The 21509-nt window shown below is 44.4% G+C and overlaps 3 protein-coding genes across 3 annotated transcripts; 1 reads left to right on the top strand and 2 right to left on the bottom strand.

The window, feature by feature from the left end:
- On the top strand, positions 11577-15317 carry LOC8060484 (ATP-sulfurylase 3, chloroplastic). Its single transcript, XM_002463851.2, has 5 exons — positions 11577-12309; positions 13408-13813; positions 14225-14485; positions 14681-14767; positions 14852-15317. The coding sequence occupies exons 1-5, from the start codon at positions 11738-11740 to the stop codon at positions 14990-14992; spliced, it is 1467 nt and encodes a 488-aa protein (XP_002463896.1). The 5' UTR covers positions 11577-11737; the 3' UTR covers positions 14993-15317.
- Positions 15905-18326, bottom strand: LOC8085958 (calmodulin-like protein 4). Its single transcript, XM_021450203.1, has 4 exons — positions 17643-18326; positions 16572-16729; positions 16417-16497; positions 15905-16340 (listed from the first exon to the last, which is right to left on the bottom strand). Exons 1-4 carry the CDS (start codon positions 17713-17715, stop codon positions 16188-16190), a joined length of 465 nt encoding a protein of 154 aa, XP_021305878.1. The 5' UTR covers positions 17716-18326; the 3' UTR covers positions 15905-16187.
- LOC110431421 (probable histone H2A variant 3) lies at positions 18876-21424 on the bottom strand. Its single transcript, XM_021450704.1, has 3 exons — positions 21294-21424; positions 20980-21124; positions 18876-19405 (listed from the first exon to the last, which is right to left on the bottom strand). The coding sequence occupies exons 2-3, from the start codon at positions 21094-21096 to the stop codon at positions 19109-19111; spliced, it is 414 nt and encodes a 137-aa protein (XP_021306379.1). The 5' UTR covers positions 21097-21124; positions 21294-21424; the 3' UTR covers positions 18876-19108.

Genomic DNA, 21509 nt, shown 5'->3' on the forward strand with positions numbered 1-21509 from the left:
CAAAACCAAATCAACTGACCGTTTGTTTTACCTCTCTGTCCCGGTTATAGGTGGTTTTCAATGGCAGTTTTTCTTTTTTTTATTTGTTTTGGTGAAATCTTTAAAAAAATCATAGTAAATTCTAGAAAACACCATAAAATAGATAATCTAATTTTATTAGACTCCACATGGGTATATATACACAGTAATCATATAATATGGTATGCTTTAGTATAAAGTTTTATTGTAGTTCTAGATATATGCTTTTTTGTAATTAATTCATAGTTGTAGTTTCTATGGTCTAATTGTGATGAAAAGTTTATGACGGTATTATTATATGATTAAGTAGTAGTAAAAAAATGTATACTCATTTCTATTTTTACACACTTTTAACTATTTAAAAATATTTAACAAGCATAAAATTTAATAAATCTATAACTTAGTTATATATAATCCAATGAGCATGAAATTTTTACTACAGTTCAATCATAAAATAATTAGCCAACAATAAAAAAAATTCACCACAATTGGACCATAGAAATTGTATCTATGAATTAAATATAGAAAAGTATAAATCCAAAGGTACAACAAAAAAAATCTCTATTAAAGCATAAGATATTATGTGTTCATTTGTAGATCTATTCATTGAGTCCAACAATTTTTTTTAATTTTTTATATAATTTATTATGATTTTTTTAAAAAATTGCTCGAAGTAAATAAAAAAGAAAAAACAAAGACACCTTTGAAAACCACCTATAAGCGGGCCAGGGAGGCAAAATGAACGTTGAACAGTTTTCTTAGTTGAGGGAGATAGTTTATCTGGTTTTAGGCTTATGAAAGAAAAGGTAGATTTGAGGATAATTGAAGAAGGTAAAACGAACCCATGTTACTTTGCTGGTCTGAAAAATCATAGTTAAAAATATTATTCACTAATTTATTGTGAGAGAAAAAAAACTATTAGCTGATAAAAAAAAATATAGCTCAAAAGACAATCGAACTGGCTGAGCCAAGTGAGCGGCGAAGGCCGAGCGCCCCAGCCATCCAATCCAAATATCCTATTCCAATTTCCGAAGATGAGAGCTGTGCACCCGCGGCGGCTTTCCCTTACGATACGGCCTCCCTCTCCTCGTCGTTCGAATGATTCTCTTCGCGTTGGGTCTTGTTTAGTTCACAAGACCAAAACTAAAAATTGCTCGTCCTCAGCTTCCCTTGTTCGTCTCATCCGGTCATCCCCCCGCCCCGCCCCGCGACCGCTCGCGCGTGGTTCGCGTGCATGCGTGCCCGCGGCGGCCTGCTTTGTCTCGTTTTCTCGCGCGGTGGCCAGTCCACGTCCACGCGACCCGTCATCCTCGCCACTGATTACAATCATGCATATCGGCGATTGATTGCCATACATACATATACGTATGCGCGGGCCTAAACGCATTTTGCGTGCGTGCGAGTGCGAGTGCCACGTCACGCGGCCACTTCATCAGTGTTAATTAAGGTGGTGGTGGACTTGTGATGGAGTATAACGACCGGCAAAACGCCTTAGCTCGATGTTCTGAATTCAAATCCTTCTTCTGGTTACTATTCGATCCACAAATTTTAAGAATAAATTTATTAAAAAATATATTTAGCAGTCGATACTAATCATATATTATAAATATTTATATTTTTTATATAGAATTGGTCCTTTTTTTTAAAAAAAAAAAGTTAATTTCTCAGAAAACGAGAGTAACTTATATTTCATCGTTAGACGTCAGGATACAGTTTCTGACTCATAGTCTCGTACTGCCACGCCTCTGCCCTCTATCAACCAATTGCAAGGTTCCTTATTAAAACAAGAATTGCAAGGTGATATTATATCGAAATTTTGCTTAAAAATTATAAACAATTGACCCGTCAACGAAGCATATCTAAGGCTTAGGCATATCATTGTCTGAGCGACTCCAGTGCAACAGGAGATCGTTTAAGAGAGTGTTTGTGTGTGTCGACGTCTAGACTCGTCGTCTAGACGGTAACGAGTAATAAGTCTGCGTGTCCTCCTAAACCCGAATGGTGATACAAGGGGAACACAGGGAGTTATACTGGTTTGGGCTAAGAGTGCTCTACGTCCAGTGTGAGAGTCGGAGTCTGTATTGCCTTGCACCCGAGAGTGCTTGTAGTAGGAGCGTACAAGCTGGTTGCGAGAGAGGGCTAAGTCTCAAGTCTCGGCTTTCGAGGAGTGGACGGAGTAGTGCTCGTTACTCTAGAGTGAGCACTATCTGGAGTTTGAGTGTATGTCGTAGTCTGGTCTGGTGTTCTCGTGGTCCTTCTTTGAAGTGTGCCATGCCTCCCCTTTTATAGCCGGACACAAGGCTTTTACATGTGTTGACTGGTAATCTACCCCTAGTAAATGGTGAAATAACAGTGCCGACCCTGTGAGAGCTTGCCCATCTCGTCCTTGGGGTATGGCTGACGGTGTGGCTGCTCCTGTGGAGGATTGCCGAGCCCTGTTGAGGTCGTGGTGGTCGGGTCGGTGACACTGTCGCACGTCCTGCAATAGTAGGGAAAAGACAGCCACAGTGACAAGGGTTAACTCCTTCCATATCCTCTTTTACTGTGAGGTGGTACTTCACAGTGAAAGAGGTAAGGCTACACCGTGGTTGGAGTGGTTGGAATAGTTGTCGCCGTGCCCTGCTGCGGCATAGGGATTATGGCGAGTGTCACATCGGAGGTACGGCCGTCGTGAGTTGGAAGCCCGACTCTGAGATGGAGGCTCGGGCGAGGCGGTGTTTGCGCCCGAGCCCAAGAGGGGTCGGGCGAGACGGAGCTTGCGCCCGAGGCCAAGGGGTCGGACGAGCTTGCGCTCGAGACCAAGGGGTCGGGCGAGACGGAGCTTGTGCTCGAGCCCCAAGACGTTTTGAGCGTTTGCTTTATTCCTTTTTGTGATTTTTATTCACTTGATTTGGTTATCTCGTTTTATGGTACCTAACAGTGTGGAGTTGTTAAAGTTTAATAAATATTTTTTTTTGAATAAAAGGTTTCCCCTACTTTATTACCATAAAGCGATTCACATCAGGCAAAGGTCCTAGTCTATACACACACAGCACAACTGCAGCCACAAGGCTAAAACTGAGCAGCGAACAAAACACAAAGCCCAGACAAACTACGCCCTATTACATGGTATAATGATCGCACTTGCCGAATCCTCTAAAACTTGAGCATTTGATTGTACCGACACTAATGAATCCATCCACTTGATCATTGGTGCTAAGCCAGCTTCTACCTCCACTAACTGAATTACCCTCTCCAACTTCTCCTGGACTTACATCTTGAGCATTGGCAACCATACTCTTAGGCCTTGCTAAAATTCCACGTCACATCGAATCTTTATACGCATATATAAAGTATTAAATATAGACGAAAATAAAAACTAATTGCACAATTTGGTCGAAATTGACGAGACAAATCTTTTGAGCCTAGTTAGTCTATAATTAGACAATAATTAACACAAACAAACGAAAAGTGCTACAGTGTCGCGAAATTTTTTCCTTCCGGAACTAAACAAGGCCTTAGCATCCTCCCAATCATTGCAAAAACTTTCCCCATTCCACTCCACGGCATCCTCTGAAAACATAACAAATTACGTAATTTTCACAAAACCCAGAGAACAGCAGAAGACACAATATTACAAATCATACATCTCTGGTTAGCAATCCACAAGGAGGCTACGGATTCAAAACCATCCTCTAACCTCCTATCCAACCAGAACGTAAAAGTAGCCCAAACATGTTTAGCCACACAACAATGGAAGAACAAATGAGAAATTGACTATCGATCATTACAAAACATAAAGTTTAATAAATATTATAGCATTTTTGTTTTATTTGACAATTAATGTTCAATTATAAATTAATTAGATTTAAAAATTTCGTCTCGTAAATTACTCTCTAGCTATGTTTTTAATTTCATAAATTATATATATTTATTATTTTATATATGTGTCTAAATATTCGATGTGACGGACGCAATCAAACGGCGCTGCAGGTCTGCACCCCGTGACGTGGTCGAGAGAGGAACTGGTTCCGAGTCCATGTACCGTACCGGCTCCAACGTCTTCTCAAGGTATCAGCAGGTATCTGCTGCAACCTGCAAACGATGGGCCTGAGCTCCAGGACAAGCGGTTGTTACAGAGAATCTGCTTTATTGAGGTCTTGTTTAGTTGTAGAATTTTTTTAAATTTTAATATTATAATATTTTTGTTTTTATTTGATAAATATTGTCTTATTATAGAGTAATTAGGTTTAAAAGATTTATCTCGTGATTTACAGACAAACTGTGTAATTAGTTTTTGTTTTTATCTATATTTAATACTTCATGTATGTACCATAAGATTCGATGTGACAGAAATTTTTAAAAAAAAATTAAAATTTTGGTGGGAACTAAACTAGGCCTGAACCTCCCTTGTAGCCGCGGATGCTCTGGCTCCAAAGAAGAGGCTCCACCTTCGGTTTTTTTTTTCCTAAAAAAACGTCTCTTCTTCGTTAGAGCACACTGCACACGAGAGCTAAAGGATAAGTTAAAGCACATGAGAGTTTAGTAATCTAGAGCTAAGCATATCAACTAATCTAAACTAATCTACAAATGTAAAAATGTCATACAAAACATACACAAAGTGGAAGTAATAAATATGATAAGTATTTAGACACAATGTATATTCAAGTACATAGAAAAAAATTATGTATCTATTTAGAAAAAAAAAACAAAATGTCTTATAATCTGTAGTGGAGTGACTATATGATTGCACATATATCTCTTATATGGTCCAAAGATGTACTCCCTCTGTCACAGCGGCGGAGCCAAGACTCAGTCACCTTGGGCTGAATCCAGAGCTTTGCTGGCTCCCTAGTAGCCCTAAATGCTCGAAAGGCTTAGTGACACCTAGCTATGTACACAAATGAGGCAGCGAGGGAGCTTCTCCGATCCTATAACTTACTCCATCCGTCCCATTAAAAGTGATGTTTTGGACTCCGTACTATCTTGTTGATCATTCGTCTTATTCAAAATTTTTGTATAAGGACAGTCTCAATGGACAATGTCACTGCACGGTTTCACATACCAACACGTCATCGAGATTGAAATGAAACCATCTTTGAAATAACCCTAACAATCGAGCATTTCACTTTGTTATTTCCAAGGCTAAGCAAAATATTTAATTGCTGCAAAATGATTGGATCATATGCAAGATGGTGAAACGAATTCACCCTCAGTGGGGATTTCATCCCGTGGGAAACAACGCCCGTGGAGTTATGGTGAAACTACTTCCTTCTTTCATGCAAAAAGTGCAGTTTTGCTGACATGATGGTCTAATAAATGTGCATGACATCCTGGTGAAACCCTCACTGAGACTGGCCTAAATATTAGTTGTTTTCTTATAACTTATTTTATTATTAGAGATACTTTAATAATAATTTATTTATTTTATATTTTATAAAAAAAAGACGAATGATAAAAAACGATATCCAAAAGTAAAAAATGACACTTTTAATGGAACTGGGGAGTAGTGATTATTTTAGTTTAGGATTAAAACTATTGTGGTTGTCTAAGTTTCTTTGTATGCTATATATAATTAGTATGGTGTTCTAATTTATTTATTATATATTTGTCTAGCCTTGCTATTATTAGTATGGTGTTATGTGTGGCAAAGGCTCCACAAAAAATCCAGGCTCCAAAACTACTCTATTGTAAATACTCCCTCGTTTCCTTGTTGAAAGGTCCTTGTTTGGTTTTGGTAATTGAGTGACAACTTAGGTGGACTAATAGTGTTTATGTGAGATACACAGGAGATTAGTCCACAGGTGATGATGTGATGATGAAGGAACTCATTGCACATGAGACATGACATGGAGTCATGTGACCAAGGTGGAGAAGATCAAGATGAGGCTTGGCTCAATGGACCGGTTGCAAGAGTGAAGGGCAAGTCGGAGGCTTTCAAGCGAGGGACCGCGTGTGACGGTGAAGCTTGAGCAAGACTTGGCGCCGATGGACCGAGGCAACGGTGAAGAGCAAGTGAGGTCAAGATCAATGAACCAATACAGTCATGTGATGATATGAAGTGGATCATATCATTTGGTGATTGGTTGGTGCATGTGTTGCATCAACATTGGAGGAGATGGAATAGAAAGCGCAAGGCAAAGGTATAACCTAGGGCTTTTTCATTTCACCGGTCATAGGTGTGTAGAGAAGTTTATGACCAGATTTAGGATAGATGGCCGTACTATCAAGAGGGGCAAACTTGTTTGCATATCGGTCATCTAGTGCCACTTGAGCGATCTAACTTTGCATACATGTTAGGATCGAGTGGCGTGGCAAGTTTGAGAGGCTAACTCCTTTGGGAAAATGTTTGTGAAAATGCTAACACACTTGCACATGGTGGCGTACACTTGTTGGTGTTGGCACACTTTACAAAGGAGGTGGAGTTCCTAGGGTTGAGAGGGGTGTGGGTTTTGAGAAAAATTAAGTGCATATTTTCTATTGCGCCGGTGGGAAATTTAGAGAAGTCGCGGAAACACTCACCGAACGCTCTGCGCAGAGGCACCGGACGCTGGCCTTTAGCGTCCGGTGTGCTGTCGGGTGTAGCAGAGTGCACCGAACGCACCGGGGTGAGTCCGGTGCTCAGCGTCCGGTGTGCGGGTGGTTTGGCGACCCTCTCTGCGCATGAGTCCGGTGAGCACCGGACGCTCAGGGTGTGTCCGGTGGCTAGCGTCCGGTGACCGTGCAAGTTTGCGGAGCTCTCTGCGCACGAGTCCGGTGTGCACCGGACGCGTCCGGTGTGACGCAGTAGAGCGTCCGGTGGTGCTGTGCAGGCATGCGTACGTAGTAGCCATTGGCGGCAACGGTCAAGTTCAAACGGCTAGTGACACGTGGCGGTCAGCTGAGCACCGGACGCTGGAGGTTGAGCGTCCGGTGGCTCCCTGTGAGCGTCCGGTGCCCACGTATTTTGTCCAGTAAAGGGGCAACGGCTAGTTTAGCCCTTGGGGCTATAATTAGAAGTGGTGGCCGGTCTTGGCCGGCGTTGAGTACCCTTGGGACTTAGTGTCCATGCTTGGGGAGTGCTAGGAAAGCCTCTAACTCACTTGTGCTTGCAAGAGTGTGAATCTATAGCGAGTGAGTGATTCTAGTGCGTTGCATTGAGAGATTGCATCGAGTGGCACTAGGTGTTCGTGTTGCAAGCCGGTGGTGCTTGTTACACTTGGAGGTTTCCACCTCCTAGACGGCTTGGTGGCTTGTGACTCCGTCGAAGCACGCAAGGAGATTGTGCGGTGCTCCAGAGAAGAGATTGTGAGGGGTACGGTGCTCACCCCGCGGGGATCGCGAAGAGCAACTCTAGTTGAGCGAGACGTGAAGAGCGACGAGTGGTCCGGTCGAGTCAAGTGCTAGAGCTTGTGGTAAGCACTCCACATGGGAGAGTGTGACTTGCGGGTCACCACTAGTAAGAGGACCGGCGGCAACCTTGGAGCTTGTCTCAACGGGGACGTAGCTTAGTGGGAACCAAGTGAACCTCGGGAGAAAATCATCGTGTCAACATTTGTTCTTTCCGTTGGTTTGCAAGTCCCTAACACAAGTTTGTTCTTACATTCATATACTTGTGCTTGTGCAGTTGCTTTTGTAATTAGTTAGCTTGTGTAGCTTTCTAGTTACCTTCTTGCTTGTGTAGCTAGAAGTAGTTCCCTTGCGTGACTAATTTGGTTTGTGTAACCTTGTTAGTCACATTGCTTAGTTTGTGTAGCTAAGTAAGTTGCGCTCTCTAATTTAGCATTGGTTGCCTTGTTATTGAGCATTGCTAGTGAGCTTAGGAGCTTTGTGCTTTTGCTTACTAGTTGTGTAGGAGCTCCTCGGTTTGCAAAGTACTAGTGGCATAGGTTTGTGTGACCTTGCTTCTAGAATTGGTTAGGTGAGCTCTTGCTAAGTGAAAGGTCCTTGTTTGGTTTTGGTAATTGAGTGACAACTTAGGTGGACTAATAGTGTTTATGTGAGATACACAGGAGATTAGTCCACGGGTGATGATGTGATGATGGAGGAGCTCATTGCATATGAGACATGACATGGAGTCATGTGACCAAGGTGGAGAAGATCAAGATGAGGCTTGGCTTGATGGACCGGTTGCAAGAGTGAAGGGCAAGTCGGAGGCTTTGAAGCGAGGGACCGCGTGTGACGGTGAAGCTTGAGCAAGACTTGGTGCCGATGGACCGAGGCAACGGTGAAGAGCAAGTGAGGTCAAGATCGATGAACCAATACGGTCACGTGATGATATGAAATGGATCATATCATTTGGTGATTGGTTGGTGCATGTGTTGCATCAACATTGGAGGAGATGGAATGGAAAGCGCAAGGTAAAGGTATAACCTAGGGCATTTCTATTTCACCGGTCATAGGTGTGTAGAGAAGTTTATGACCGGATTTAGGATAGATGGCCGTACTATCAAGAGGGGCAAACTTGTTTGCATATCGGTCATCTAGTGCCACTTGAGCGATTTAACTTTGCATACGTGTTAGGATCGAGTGGCGTGGCAAGTTTGAGAAACTAACTCCTTTGAGAAAATGTTTGTGAAAATGCTAACACACTTGCACATGGTGGTGTACACTTAGTGGTGTTAGCACATTTACAAAGGAGGTGGAGTTCCTAGGGTTGAGAGGGGTTTGGGTTTCTCTCTCCCTCCCGCCGAGCTTGCTCGGCGGGATTCGGCGCTTTTGAGAAAATTAAGTGCATATTTTCTATTGCGCCGGTGGGAATTTTGGAGAAGTCACGGGCTGAGAAACACTCACCGGACGCTGGTGTTGGCAGCACCGGACGCTAGTCCAGAGCGTCCGGTGTGGTGTCTTTGACTCAGTGAGCAGAGCGCACCGGACGCTGGCACCGGACGCTGGGCGGTTACTGTTCGAGCGTCCGGCGGTGCGTGACGTCACCAAGAGCGCGCGAGGAGTTTCTGACCGGTGAGCACCGGACGCTTAGGGTGCGTCCGGTGGCTTGCATCCGGTGACCGTGCGAGTTTGCAGAGCTCTCTGCGCACGAGTCCGGTGAGCACCACACGCGTCCGGTGTGACGCAGTAGAGCGTCCGGTGGTGCTGTGCAGGCGCGCGTGCGATGTAGCCGTTGGCGGCAACGGTCGACTTCAAACGGCTAGTGACGCGTGGCAGTCAGCTGAGCACCGGATGGTGGGGGTTGAGCGTCCGGTGGCTTCTTGGGATCGTCCGGTGCCCACGTGTTTTGCCCAGTGAAGGGGCAACGGCTAGTTTAGCCCTTGGGGCTATAAATAGAAGTGGTGGCCTGCCTTGGCTGGTGCTGAGCACTCTTGGGACTGAGTGTCCATGCTTGGGGAGTGCTAGTGAAGCCTCTAACTCACATATGCTTGATAGTGATCATCCGATTGTGTGAGTGAGCGATTCTAGTGCGTTGCATTGAGAGATTGCATCGAGTGGCACTAGGTGTTCGTGTTGCAAGCCGGTGGTGCTTGTTACTCTTGGAGGTTGCCACCTCCTAGACGGCTTGGTGGCTTGTGACTCCGTCGAAGCACGCAAGGAGATTGTGCGGTGCTCCGGAGAAGAGATTGTGAGGGATACGGTGCTCACCCCGCGGGGATCGCGAAGAGCAACTCTAGTGGATTGCTTGTGGCTTGGAGGATCCCCATCTTGAGAGTGGATGTGCGGCACCCGCTGAGGGTTTGGCTTTGGAATGGCAATTAGCTCGTGATCCATCAAGTGGGTGTATCGCCACAACGAGGACGTAGCTTGGTGGCAACCAAGTGAACCTCGGTAAAAATCACCGTGTCAACGTTGTCTACTCTTCTCGTGGTTTGCATTCGCTATACACGAGCTTGTATTTACTTTCTTTATATACTTATGCTTGTGTAGTTGCTTTTGTAATTAGTTAAGCTTGTGTAGCTTGCTAGTTACCTTCTTGCTTGTGTAGCTAGAAGTAGTTCCCTTGCGTGACTAATTTGGTTTGTGTAACCTTGTTAGTCACATTGCTTAGTTTGTGTAGCTAAGTAAGTTGCGCTCTCTAATTTGGCATTAGTTGCCTTGTTATTGAGCTTGCTAGTGAGCTTAGGCTTTGTGCGCTTTGCCTCACTAGTTTGAGTAGGAGCTCCCCCAGTTTGCAAAGTACTAGTTGCATAGGTTTGTGTGACCTTGCTCCTAGAATTGTGGTTAGGTGAGCTCTTGCTAAGGTAGCACCTTGTTTGCTTGTTTAGGATCTTTTCAAGGTGCTAGAGAACTTAGATAGAGGGGTGTAGTCTTGGCTAGACCGATAGTTTTAATTCCGCATTTGTTTCGGTTAGCCGGCGTGTTAAAGTTTTAGAAAGGACTATTCACCCCCCCTCTAGTCCGTCATCTCGACCCTTCACTAAGGTAGCACCTTGTTTGCTTGTTTAGGATCTTTTACAAAGTGCTAGAGAACTTAGATAGAGGGGTGTAGTCTTAGCTAGACCGATAGTTTTAATTCCGCATTTGTTTCGGTTAGCCGGCGTAATAAATTTTAGAAATGACTATTCACCCCCCCTCTAGTCCGCCATCTCGACCCTTCACTTGTGAGCCACTGAAAAAATTCAACAGACTTCAGCGCCACTAATTCAATTTTTTTGCCCTCCAGACCACCGCCATTAGATTAGGCTCTAATAGTGTCAAACCGTGGTTGTGAAAAGTCAAAAGTATCTTTAGGTGTAAATATGTTATTAATTTTTTTTAGCATCTTAATGACTTTAAATGGAAAAACTTAAAATTAAAAAGTTGTAGATCTCATCTGGATCTATAATTTTCATATAAAATTTTTTTCATTCAATATCACAAAAAGATATGTTTTTTTATATATATATTAACCATATCAAAATATGAAAATGTTTTAAACTAAACACCAAAACCAAGGTGTCAGGTTTGGCTGTTGAGGGTTTTGCGGTTTCGAGGTTTTTACAAAAATTTTCAGGAACTAAATAATAGATGAAGGAAAGAAATGGAAGAGAGAACTAGGATAAGCTATTTTTACAATTTCATCTTAACTCATGTATTTGTAAAAGAAAAAGAAAAATAGCTTCAGTATGAAGCTGTTTTAGAAAAGAGTGTTTGATAAAAACAAACAGCTCACAACAAACCAGCCGAATCTATCAGCTATCCAGCAGTGTTTTTCTCTTATAATAAATCAGCTAACAATACTTTTTATCATGGCTTACGAGGCAAACGAGCAGCCGTTCTGTCACCCAAATCTTCTCTCAATTCATGAACGATATAAACTCCGTAGCTATGAACCAGTGTGCCACAGACCTAGTCTGCGCAGAGAATCCCTCACTACCAAAGACACATAGGTTCAGACGTTAGAAAGGTGTCATCACACACACACACACACACACTAACAGCAGTCCAAATCCAACCTGCTCACCATCCTAAACAAAACACCAAAAGCCAAGCAGGCATGATCCATCCTCATCGACCCCCATTAACCCTGCCCCACGTTCCCCGCTCGGCAGGCTACGTTCACCGCGCCCATGGCCTCCCTCCCCGCAATCCCATCCAGGTTCACGCACACCCGCCTCCCCCTCTTGCCTTTTCCTAATCAATTCACCCACGCAGCCACTGCGAAGGTCCGGTGGTGGCCGCCAATTTTACAAAACCAAACAAAACGCACCCGCGATATAAAGAGGACACCACCAGGTGGTGAGGTGGAAGAGGCAGAGGTGGACGAGGCGCGCCACCGGCCGAGCCGAATCGAGCAGCAGCAGCAGCAGCAGCGCCCTCCCACCTTGCCATGGCGACGCAGGCTGCTTTCCTCGCGGGGTTATCGCAGCTCGCCGCACAGCCGGGCCGGGACCGCGCCGTGGCGCCGGCGCGGGTGGCCGTGGCGGCGGTGGGTGTGGGTAGCGCCAAGGTGGGTGTGCGGGTGGGCGTGAAGGCGGGGACCGCCGAGGCCAAAGCGGTGGCGCAGCGCCGCGGGGTGCGGTGCCGGGCCAGCCTGATCGAGCCCGACGGCGGGCGGCTGGTGGACCTGGTGGCGCCCGAGGAGGGCGGGCGGCGCGCGGCGCTGCGGCGGGAGGCGGCCGAGCTGCCGCACCGCCTGCGCCTCAGCCGCGTCGACAAGGAATGGGTCCACGTCCTCAGCGAAGGGTGGGCGAGCCCGCTGCAAGGGTTCATGCGCGAGCATGAGTTCCTCCAAGCACTTCATTTCAATGCCATCCGCGGCGCGGATGGCAGGATGGTCAACATGTCCGTCCCCATCGTGCTCTCCCTTGGGGACGCACAGCGGAGGGCCATCCAGGCCGACGGCGCCACGCGCGTCGCGCTCGTCGACCAACGCGACCGCCCCATCGCCGTCCTCAGCGAGTAAGACAAACCGATTCCCCCTTTGTTGTTTGTTTCTTTGTCAGTTTGTCCTGTCACTGTTCCTATGCCTGTATCTATATGCATTGGTAGCTGAAGATGATCGAAATAACATGTGAGGATCTTATGATTGCGCAAAAGTCATATTTGCTGCTAGTTGCAAGTTGGGTTTGGAATTGTGAGCCTGTGCTTCTGGTTAATTAGGTTCTTGAATAACCTCTTTAGCTACAAAAAGTTACATGGATTCAGAACGTCCATGCCTTACCTCTTTCATCAGGTGCAGGGCTTGACCTTCTCAACAATGTTACTATGTTAGTACTGATTCTGTTAGGTGCCTTCCATAATGTTACTATGTTAGTACTGATTCTGTTTATCTGTTACCAGTCATCTACTGAATGATACATAACTTGGTAATGTAGAGCTAACTGTTGTAAGGGGAAATTTCTATAAACTAGACTCATATCAAGGGTCAATTCTACTATTCTAGTGAGAAGTAGCGTCATGCCAAGTCACGGTTGGTCATTGTCAGCCAAGTCGCGGTTGGTATATGCCAATAGACATACCCTCGGACTGGCTGTATTATTCTTAATCTTAGATCACTTCCCCTAGTACATATTGTGTTTCACATTTCGCCGCGTCCCAGTATTTTAAGTATATTCATTTAAAAGTGTCACGTGATAATATCCTCACATGTCATGCTAATAGTTTTACCTCATCCTTGTTCACAAACTCCTAGAGGTGTCAAATCATCGGAAAGGAAAAGAGGGAAATAGAATGTCGGTTTTACAGAATGTGTCTGGTGACGTAATAACGTCAACCATATACGTCTCTGTGCCTCTGTAATCTTAAGGCACGAGGAAAACACATGCTTTGTTGTAGATACTTATCTGATTACTAATGAAAATATGATGTTATTGTTATTATTAAATGTACTGCATAACCTGTTGATATGAAACGAATGTCAGATTTTTTTTCACTCCCTGCTGTAACACTCTTTTCTCTCCTTCATGAATGTTCCTGAGCAAGTCTTTCATTAAGAGGAAGGGAAAGTTACAACACCATGGTCTTAGCAAACCTAACACTCTTTCCTTTCTTTTGCAGCATCGAGATCTATAAGCATAATAAGGAAGAAAGAATAGCAAGGACATGGGGGACAACTGCACCTGGATTACCTTATGTCGAGGAGGCAATTACCAATGCTGGTGACTGGTTGATTGGTGGGGACTTGGAGGTTATAGAACCAATCAAGTACAATGATGGTCTAGATCAGTATCGCCTGTCTCCAGCACAGCTGCGTGAAGAGTTTGCCAGGCGCAATGCTGATGCGGTATTTGCCTTTCAGCTTCGCAATCCTGTACACAATGGGCATGCTCTGCTTATGACCGACACACGTAAACGCCTCCTTGAGATGGGTTATAAAAATCCTGTTCTTCTGCTCCATCCACTGGGAGGATTCACAAAAGCAGATGATGTGCCTCTTAGTTGGAGAATGAAGCAACATGAGAAGGTATTCAGCTGCTATAATTCTTCTCTTCCCTTGAATATCAAATTCTCAATAATTGGGTTCCTGTTTACTCTGTAGTAGCAGCTATATCCTCGAACTAAACATCTTGTTTTGATGGAAACTGCTATGTCAGCATTGAAAAATTCTGTTGTCAACAACAGCAAAGAATTTGAGTTTTTTTTTATGGAAATTGCTCTTGGCACTGAGAAATATGCCTAATCTTCCAGAAAAGTGTACCCAAAGTTTATCTAAATTCCAGAACATCACTTAGATTGTAGTACAACAATTACTTAAAACTCCAGTGCAAATAGAGTGATGTCTTTTCCTGTAATGAAGCAGGTGGTTTAATGGGTCCAATATACTATGTTTAAGTTCTGATTCTTGTACTGTTCTAACGTTGTTGATTTCTACTAGGTTCTTGAGGAAGGTGTCCTCAACCCAGAATCAACTGTTGTTGCGATCTTTCCCTCTCCAATGCATTATGCTGGGCCAACCGAGGTTCAGTGGCATGCTAAGGCTCGTATTAATGCTGGCGCAAATTTCTATATTGTTGGAAGGGATCCTGCTGGTATGAGCCATCCCACAGAGAAAAGGGACCTCTATGATGCGGATCATGGAAAGAAGGTTTTGAGCATGGCTCCTGGTCTTGAGAGGCTCAACATCCTTCCATTCAAGGTATGTCATCCTTCCTGACCAGTTTTTTTTTCCTTCGATGCATATCCAGTGAGTAGAGAACAACATATTGCAATTAACATTTTGCTGCACATCTTTACACATGCCAATCTTGATGCCAAACACGTCATTTAATTATCAAGAAAAGATTGTTTTTCTGTTTTCTTGACATTTTTATTTTCTCTTATTTTGGATCAGGTGGCTGCATATGACACAAAGCAAAAGAAAATGGATTTCTTTGATCCATCAAGGAAAGATGATTTCCTCTTCATCTCTGGCACAAAGGTAAGTTTTCACTATTGCTAGGATGTTGTAAATTTCAGCACCAATCCTTTGTGGCCAAACCCTAACAAATCATGCCTTGTTCAGATGCGCACTCTTGCCAAGAACCGCGAGAATCCCCCAGATGGTTTTATGTGCCCGGGTGGCTGGAAAGTACTCGTTGAATACTATGACAGCTTGGTGCCATCTGAGGGCAGCAGCAAGCTGCGAGAACCAGTTGCAGCCTAAAATCTGGGAAGTGCTTCAGATAAGGAATCCTATTATATCAGCGCAAGCGGTTCTTTGCGACATAGAACCGATGTTATATGATTGTATACCGGCTGTAAGACTTAAAAACACTGGGCTTGGTTCGGACGTTAATGTGTGCTTTTGTGACTGGTGTGCCCTATCTGCTGGCAGTGCTGCACATGCAGTAGAGCACATCAAATGTTTGGTGTTAATAAGGACAGGCTATGTATCGTCTGCCAGATTGTACATATACATTGTGGTGATATAATTAAAACCCTGTCTTCTGCCGTTCAGGCTCCGTAATGATGACCCTGTTTTATCACTAGTTCTCTTTAAGCATGTACTTTTTTGTACTTTTATCAATGAGCATAAGTTATTGGGTTAACCTTATGTCCTCATGGTTTTGATCTTTTGGAAGCCGCAACCTTTTTTGTGTGACTTCACATTTGGTATTGGATTCACTACTTGCAAGAGCTTGTTTGGATCACAGTTGGTTTATTGTAATCTGGATCATATGTAGAATTATTATAATTGGAATTATAGATTTTAATAATGAGTGTTTGGGTCAATGGATTATGGTGATTGGTTATGGTTGGTTAAAGTGAGATTCCTATCTTATCCTTTATAGTTTGGCAAGTTGGACAATCGGTTCAGAGCAAGTTGGACAATCGTTTGAGGGCAAGTTGGACTTTCAACATCCATAGTCCCCTATAACCTACTCTCATCTGGATTACAGGATTATGGTAATCAAGAGTTTTGATTATAATAACCTATCATATAACAATCTTGTTTGGATCAAAATTTGTTTATATGATCATTATAATCGGAGGGGGTATTCAAACAGGGCCAGATGGCAGAAACAAAGAGAAAATATTCATGATTAAGAAGAGATAAAATGGCTGAACGTGGAAATGACTGGAAAAGACAACATAGATTCTTAGCATAACTTCAAGAATCAACGAGCATGGGTGCACATGAACTTCTAGATATCTGTGGCAAATCTAGAAATCTAAAAATTAATGTTTACATAGTTAACAGTCCAGTCTGAAACAGAGCACAACCTTAAACACGGCAACCTGCTCACAACACTTCAAAGAACACAATCATAATACTGAGCACACAATTGCAATTTACAGTACTAGATTTGTGACATAAGAATCCGATCAAGAGGACTACTAGTTTCATATTGCACCCTTCATCCAGATATTTTCCGCTCAGCATTCTTCATCATAAGCACAAACTCGTCATAATTCACCTGCCCGTCACCATCGGTGTCTGCTTCCCTGATCATCTGTTCAACCTCCTCATCGGTCATCTTCTCACCAAGATTGGTCATCACTGTCCTCAGCTTCACCACCAACACGAACAAGAATGAAAGAATGAAAACAGCATCGTCTAAACTTGCTGGGGCACAAAGAAATTACCTCAATTGGGGAGATAAAGCCATTCTGGTCCTTGTCCAGGACCTCGAAGGCTTCCCTGAGCTCTTCATCGCCATCGCCATCCTGCAAGCAGGTGTTGTCAACTTTCAGATTGAGATACTTTTGAAGTATTCGTGATAGGCAAATGAGAAATTCACCTTCATCTTCCGGGCAATGAGGCTTAAGAACTCCTGGAAATCTATGATTCCATTGCCATCCGTATCAACCTCGCTCATCATGTCATTGAGCTCCTGATCACTCGGATCGAGACCTAGGGAGCGAGTCACCGCAGCCAGCTCTTCCATGGTGATGCATCCTACACATGGCAAAGTTGCATTCCACATGTCAACTACTCATAGAAAAGAAAAGCCTGTGATTGCACGCACACAGGTCTCAGCAAATCCAAGCATAGGATCAGGAGTCCAATGCAAGACGACAGGTGGAAAGCTTGGTCAGAACTTTTGACTAGGATAGAGATGTCCAAAGCTAGAGTATGATTGGCTAATAATGTCAACACTTCAACCACAAGCATCACAAAACATAGTTTCCAAAGACGTGACGAGGATTACTTCAACTTTCCCTAAAGAATCAAGCGGATAACTCACAGGAAAGATTTAAGACCCTTCTGGAAAGCAAAACTGAGCCCATAGTAAACCTTTTTTTTTTGTCACAACCAGAAAGCTTCTTTGACTAAAGTAAGCTAAAAGAGTTAGTAGTAATACAACACATTTCTGTCACCACTACATAGCTAAAAGAACTTTCAAGGAAGCATCTCGCCGCAAAATACAGTGGTCCATCTATTGCTTTCTTGAACGCTATTGCTTGACAGTTGACAGCACACAAAATTACACTAGAACAGTACATTAAAAAAAACTCCAAACTAACAGATGATGCAGGTTAGAACCACTTGTTCTCTATTGACAAACTTTCTCCTATTTTTCTAAAAAAAAGGCCGGGCCTCAACTATAGGGATGCAATAAAAATTCTGCCTAACATGATTAATATCTTGTTAATCAAAAGCTGGGAAGAAAAATGGATTGGACATGCTGTATAAGGCACATGCAGATTGCAGAAGAGTGCATTGCTTCCAAAACCCAGCAACTACAAGTCTAACTGAGCAAGGGAAAGCAAAAGAAACAATCTCAGGAACAAGCACCAACTCAAATCAAAAGCAAGCTAAGCCATGGTGAAAGTCTGAGAGAAGACCAGAGGAGAGGTAATGATAATACCGTCGCCGTTCTTGTCAAAGAGGGAGAAGGCCTCCTGGAACGCGAGCCTCTGCTCGTCCGTCAGCCCGTCCATGCAACTGCCAATCCCTGACAGGAAAAGCTATACTAGCCACGCCAAAACCACACTAGTCACTAGACCGGTGCCAGTTGCCAGAGGAGAGACCGAGATTGAGAAGGTAGGTGAAGAGGTATGTATGCTGCTGGTGCGAGGAGCAAGCAGAGAGATATAGGGAGGGAAGGAGGGGAGTAGGGAAGGGAAGCAGGGCGGAAGCATCCTGTGCTTGGAAACTGATGGACGAGTAAGTAAAGATGACTGGACGGTGGGTTTTGTGGAAAAAAACGGCGGTCCTCGTGGTTTTCCTAATCATTTCCGGCGCTTTGCCCGCGCCTCCAACTCAGCACAGCGGCCACTGTCCAGGCAGCCCCACACGTAGTGCAGCTTGAGACAAAAGGCGCTACCATCTGTGCCACGCAAGGCCTTGCTGGAACTGGCGTTGTAAAGAGCAGGTGAATTGCAGCAAGAGGGCAGCGAGAGGCGGTGATGGAGATGCTGTCCCGGGATGCAAGTACAGAGCAAGTTTCTCGGGATGAACCTGTTCCTTTGTGTTGGAATTTGACTTCAAAAGACGTAATATGGTGTAGCATGGCTCCTTGATTACTCCACACCCAGCAGCTCTAAAGACCAGACCACCCTGGACCTGGAGTAAGAAAAATAATCGTCAGTGAAAGTGATTTGTTCCAATCCCAGACATCTAGATTCGATTCGTACGTACTTGTGGTCTGTGGAGTCCGGAGTTTTGTAGTGCAGGAAGAATACCGACTTTTTCAAGGAATTCTTAGAGAAACTGCTCAACTATAAGGTGACTGCTTCATTTGCCTATGATGCGGCAATGCAAGCATCCAGCCATCCACCACGGATATGTAGCCATATAAGACTGCACTGCGGCCGGCAGAGAACAAACATAAACATAACTGTCATTCAGAACAAAGAACCCGACTGCCATCCATTCACAGATTACAAGCCAGCCAAAATGAACAAGACCACACAGCAGACAGGTGGAAGAATAGCAGTATGCTCTGGTCCTGAGCAGAGCATCCAAACAACCAACCAACCAGCACAAATGACAAATCTGAGCCCTCCACTGCCCCACAGCACCCCACCCACAACATATTCAAAGCATAATTGCAACGAGAAAAAAAAGAAATTGCAAAACATGAAAACAAACCACAGCATAAACCGAATAGTGCCAGATAGTCACATAACTAAATAAGCATCCAGGTTTGCACCCCTGAAGTTAACAACTCAACACAAACACAGTGTCCAAATAACTGAAGCAGTACCAGGCAAGCGTTACACAGAAGGATCACTCCAACCTGACAGCTCAACTAAAACCTACACGACGACAGGGACTCACAGAGGAGAGCACAAAAGTCCAGTTTAAACTAAAGATGCACATCCCTAGTCTTCACTCCTTGGAAGACTTGTTGATCAGGGACTTATGAATGTGCGGGATGACACCTCCGCCTGCGATGGTTCCCTTAATGAGGGTGTCCAGCTCCTCATCTCCACGAATGGCCAGCTGCAGATGGCGAGGGGTGATACGCTTGACTTTCAGATCCTTGCTAGCATTCCCAGCCAGCTCCAGAACCTCAGCAGTCAAGTACTCCAGGATGGCAGCGGAGTACACAGCTGCAGTGGCACCAACACGGCCATTTGCCTGAGTCCTCTGCTTCAGCTGACGGTGGATACGTCCAACAGGGAACTGAAACAACAACAGTGAAAATTAGCAATCACATATCAAGGCCTTGTTTACTTCCAAAAAATTTTGCAAAATATGAACAATAGCACTTTTGTTTGTATTTGGGCCTTGTTTAGTTCCAAAATTTTTGGCAAAATGAGCACTGTAGCAATTTCGTTTGTATTTGACAAATATTGTCCAATCATGGACTAACTAGGCTCAAAAAATTCGTCTCGTCAATTTCGACCAAACTGTGCAATTAGTTTTTATTTTTATCTATATTTAATACTTCATGCATACATCTAAAGATTCGATGTGACGGGGAATCTGAAAAATTTTGCAAAATTTTTGGGGAACTAAACAAGGCCTTGACAAATATTGTCCAATCATAGACTAACTAGACTCAAAAGATTCGTCTCGCAAATTACACGTAAACTGTATAATTAGTTATTTCTTTTATGTATATTTAGTGCCGCAAGTTTCGATGTGATGGGGAATGTGAAAAAATTTTCAAAATATTTTGGGAACTAAACAAGGCCAAGGTAAACACTGCATAACCACAGCATAACCAGAACAAAAACAAAAAACAGAGTCAGTGTGTTTGCACCACTTAATCAAATCACACCAACATCAAAGCTGTGTTAGCAGAGCATAAACTCCAAGAATCTAGTGACAACAATAATACATAAGCAAACATTTTGCATATAACATTTCCAAGAAATGCTTGGTCAGCAGCACCATGTAATGACAAACATGTTCCACCACCAGTGAAAATGATGCGACAACACAGAAGACATAACCAAAACAAAGTACAATATTTTGCATACAGGACAATTTAGCACTATTGATGGATGACGTCCACGAGATTTCCCTTTCCATCTTGTCGACCCACCAAATACCCATTACCAAGCAACAGAAAGGATTACGGAAGTACCATTTCCTCTTCAGGAGTTCTGACCAGATAATCAATCAATCATCACGAAATATAGACTGCCCAAACACATGCCAATTGCTCACCGCCTTAGCATCACCGCAAATTTTAAAACCCTAACATAGACGCTGAAATCATAACCTACCAGAACCTACAATTGCTCAAAAGAACAGAACCTACAATTGCTCAAAAGAACAGACACAGTCATCTCGAAAGAACAGACACAGCCATGTGCACGGTAGCCCACATAACACAGAAAGACAGACCAAGCACTGCTTTAGATCTAAAATCTTTGCACCAACAATTGAAGCCCTAATTTTTCAAAAACCTGACACAACTAGGGCGCGCAAGCTTTTCAAAGCCGCAGCTCATCCAACTCGGGCGCGAATCTAACGCCTATCGACATCGCTCACATAACGAAGGCACCTCAGCAAACCGTACAAACCTGAAATGGTCAAACCTAACGCGCACACGGCCCCGTAGAATACACAAATCTCATCCGCGTAGAATACACAAATCTCATACGCAGCAGCTACGCCCGCGCGCGAGGCCGCGCGCCCGCGGCAGTTCAAATCCAAACGAGCCCTAGCACGCGGGACGCGCAAAGCCAAACCGAGCGGAAAGCACAGCACGCGCAAGGAAGGAAGGGGGGGAGGGCGCAAGTCACCTGGAGGCCGGCGCGGGAGGAGCGTGAGACGGGGGCCTTCTTCCCCTTATCCTTCTCGGCGGACTTGGCCGCCGTGGTCTTGGCGGCGAGCAACCCTTTTCCTCCCTTCCCAGCCATCGCCTCCGCTCCGAGGAAACTCGAGACCCTGCGGCAGAAGAAACCCGAATCCGACGGCGCGCGGGCCGAATCAGCGCAGATCGAGGCGCGAATCAGGCGGATCTCGCCGCCGATTCGGGAAATCAAACGGCGAATCGGGCCCCGAGCGGGTTCGGATAAGACGGCGGGGGCCAGAGCGCGGCGGAAGAAGCCCTTACCTGAGTTTTCGGCTGCCTCCGACTCCGACCTCCTCACGCAAGGCACTAACGAAACAGAGATTTTTTTTTTTTTTTGCGCTACGGGTTGGGTGGTGGTTGCGGCCGACTTGACTTATAGGCGGAGAACTCCATCCAGCACCTCTAACTACGCAGATATTTTTCAGGGAGACGTAGGAGTTCGGAGTTTTGGACCTTTCGAGAGTTGTGGTTGAGTGT

This window comes from Sorghum bicolor, chromosome 1 (genome assembly GCF_000003195.3).
Source record: "Sorghum bicolor cultivar BTx623 chromosome 1, Sorghum_bicolor_NCBIv3, whole genome shotgun sequence".
Classification (NCBI taxonomy): domain Eukaryota; kingdom Viridiplantae; phylum Streptophyta; class Magnoliopsida; order Poales; family Poaceae; genus Sorghum; species Sorghum bicolor.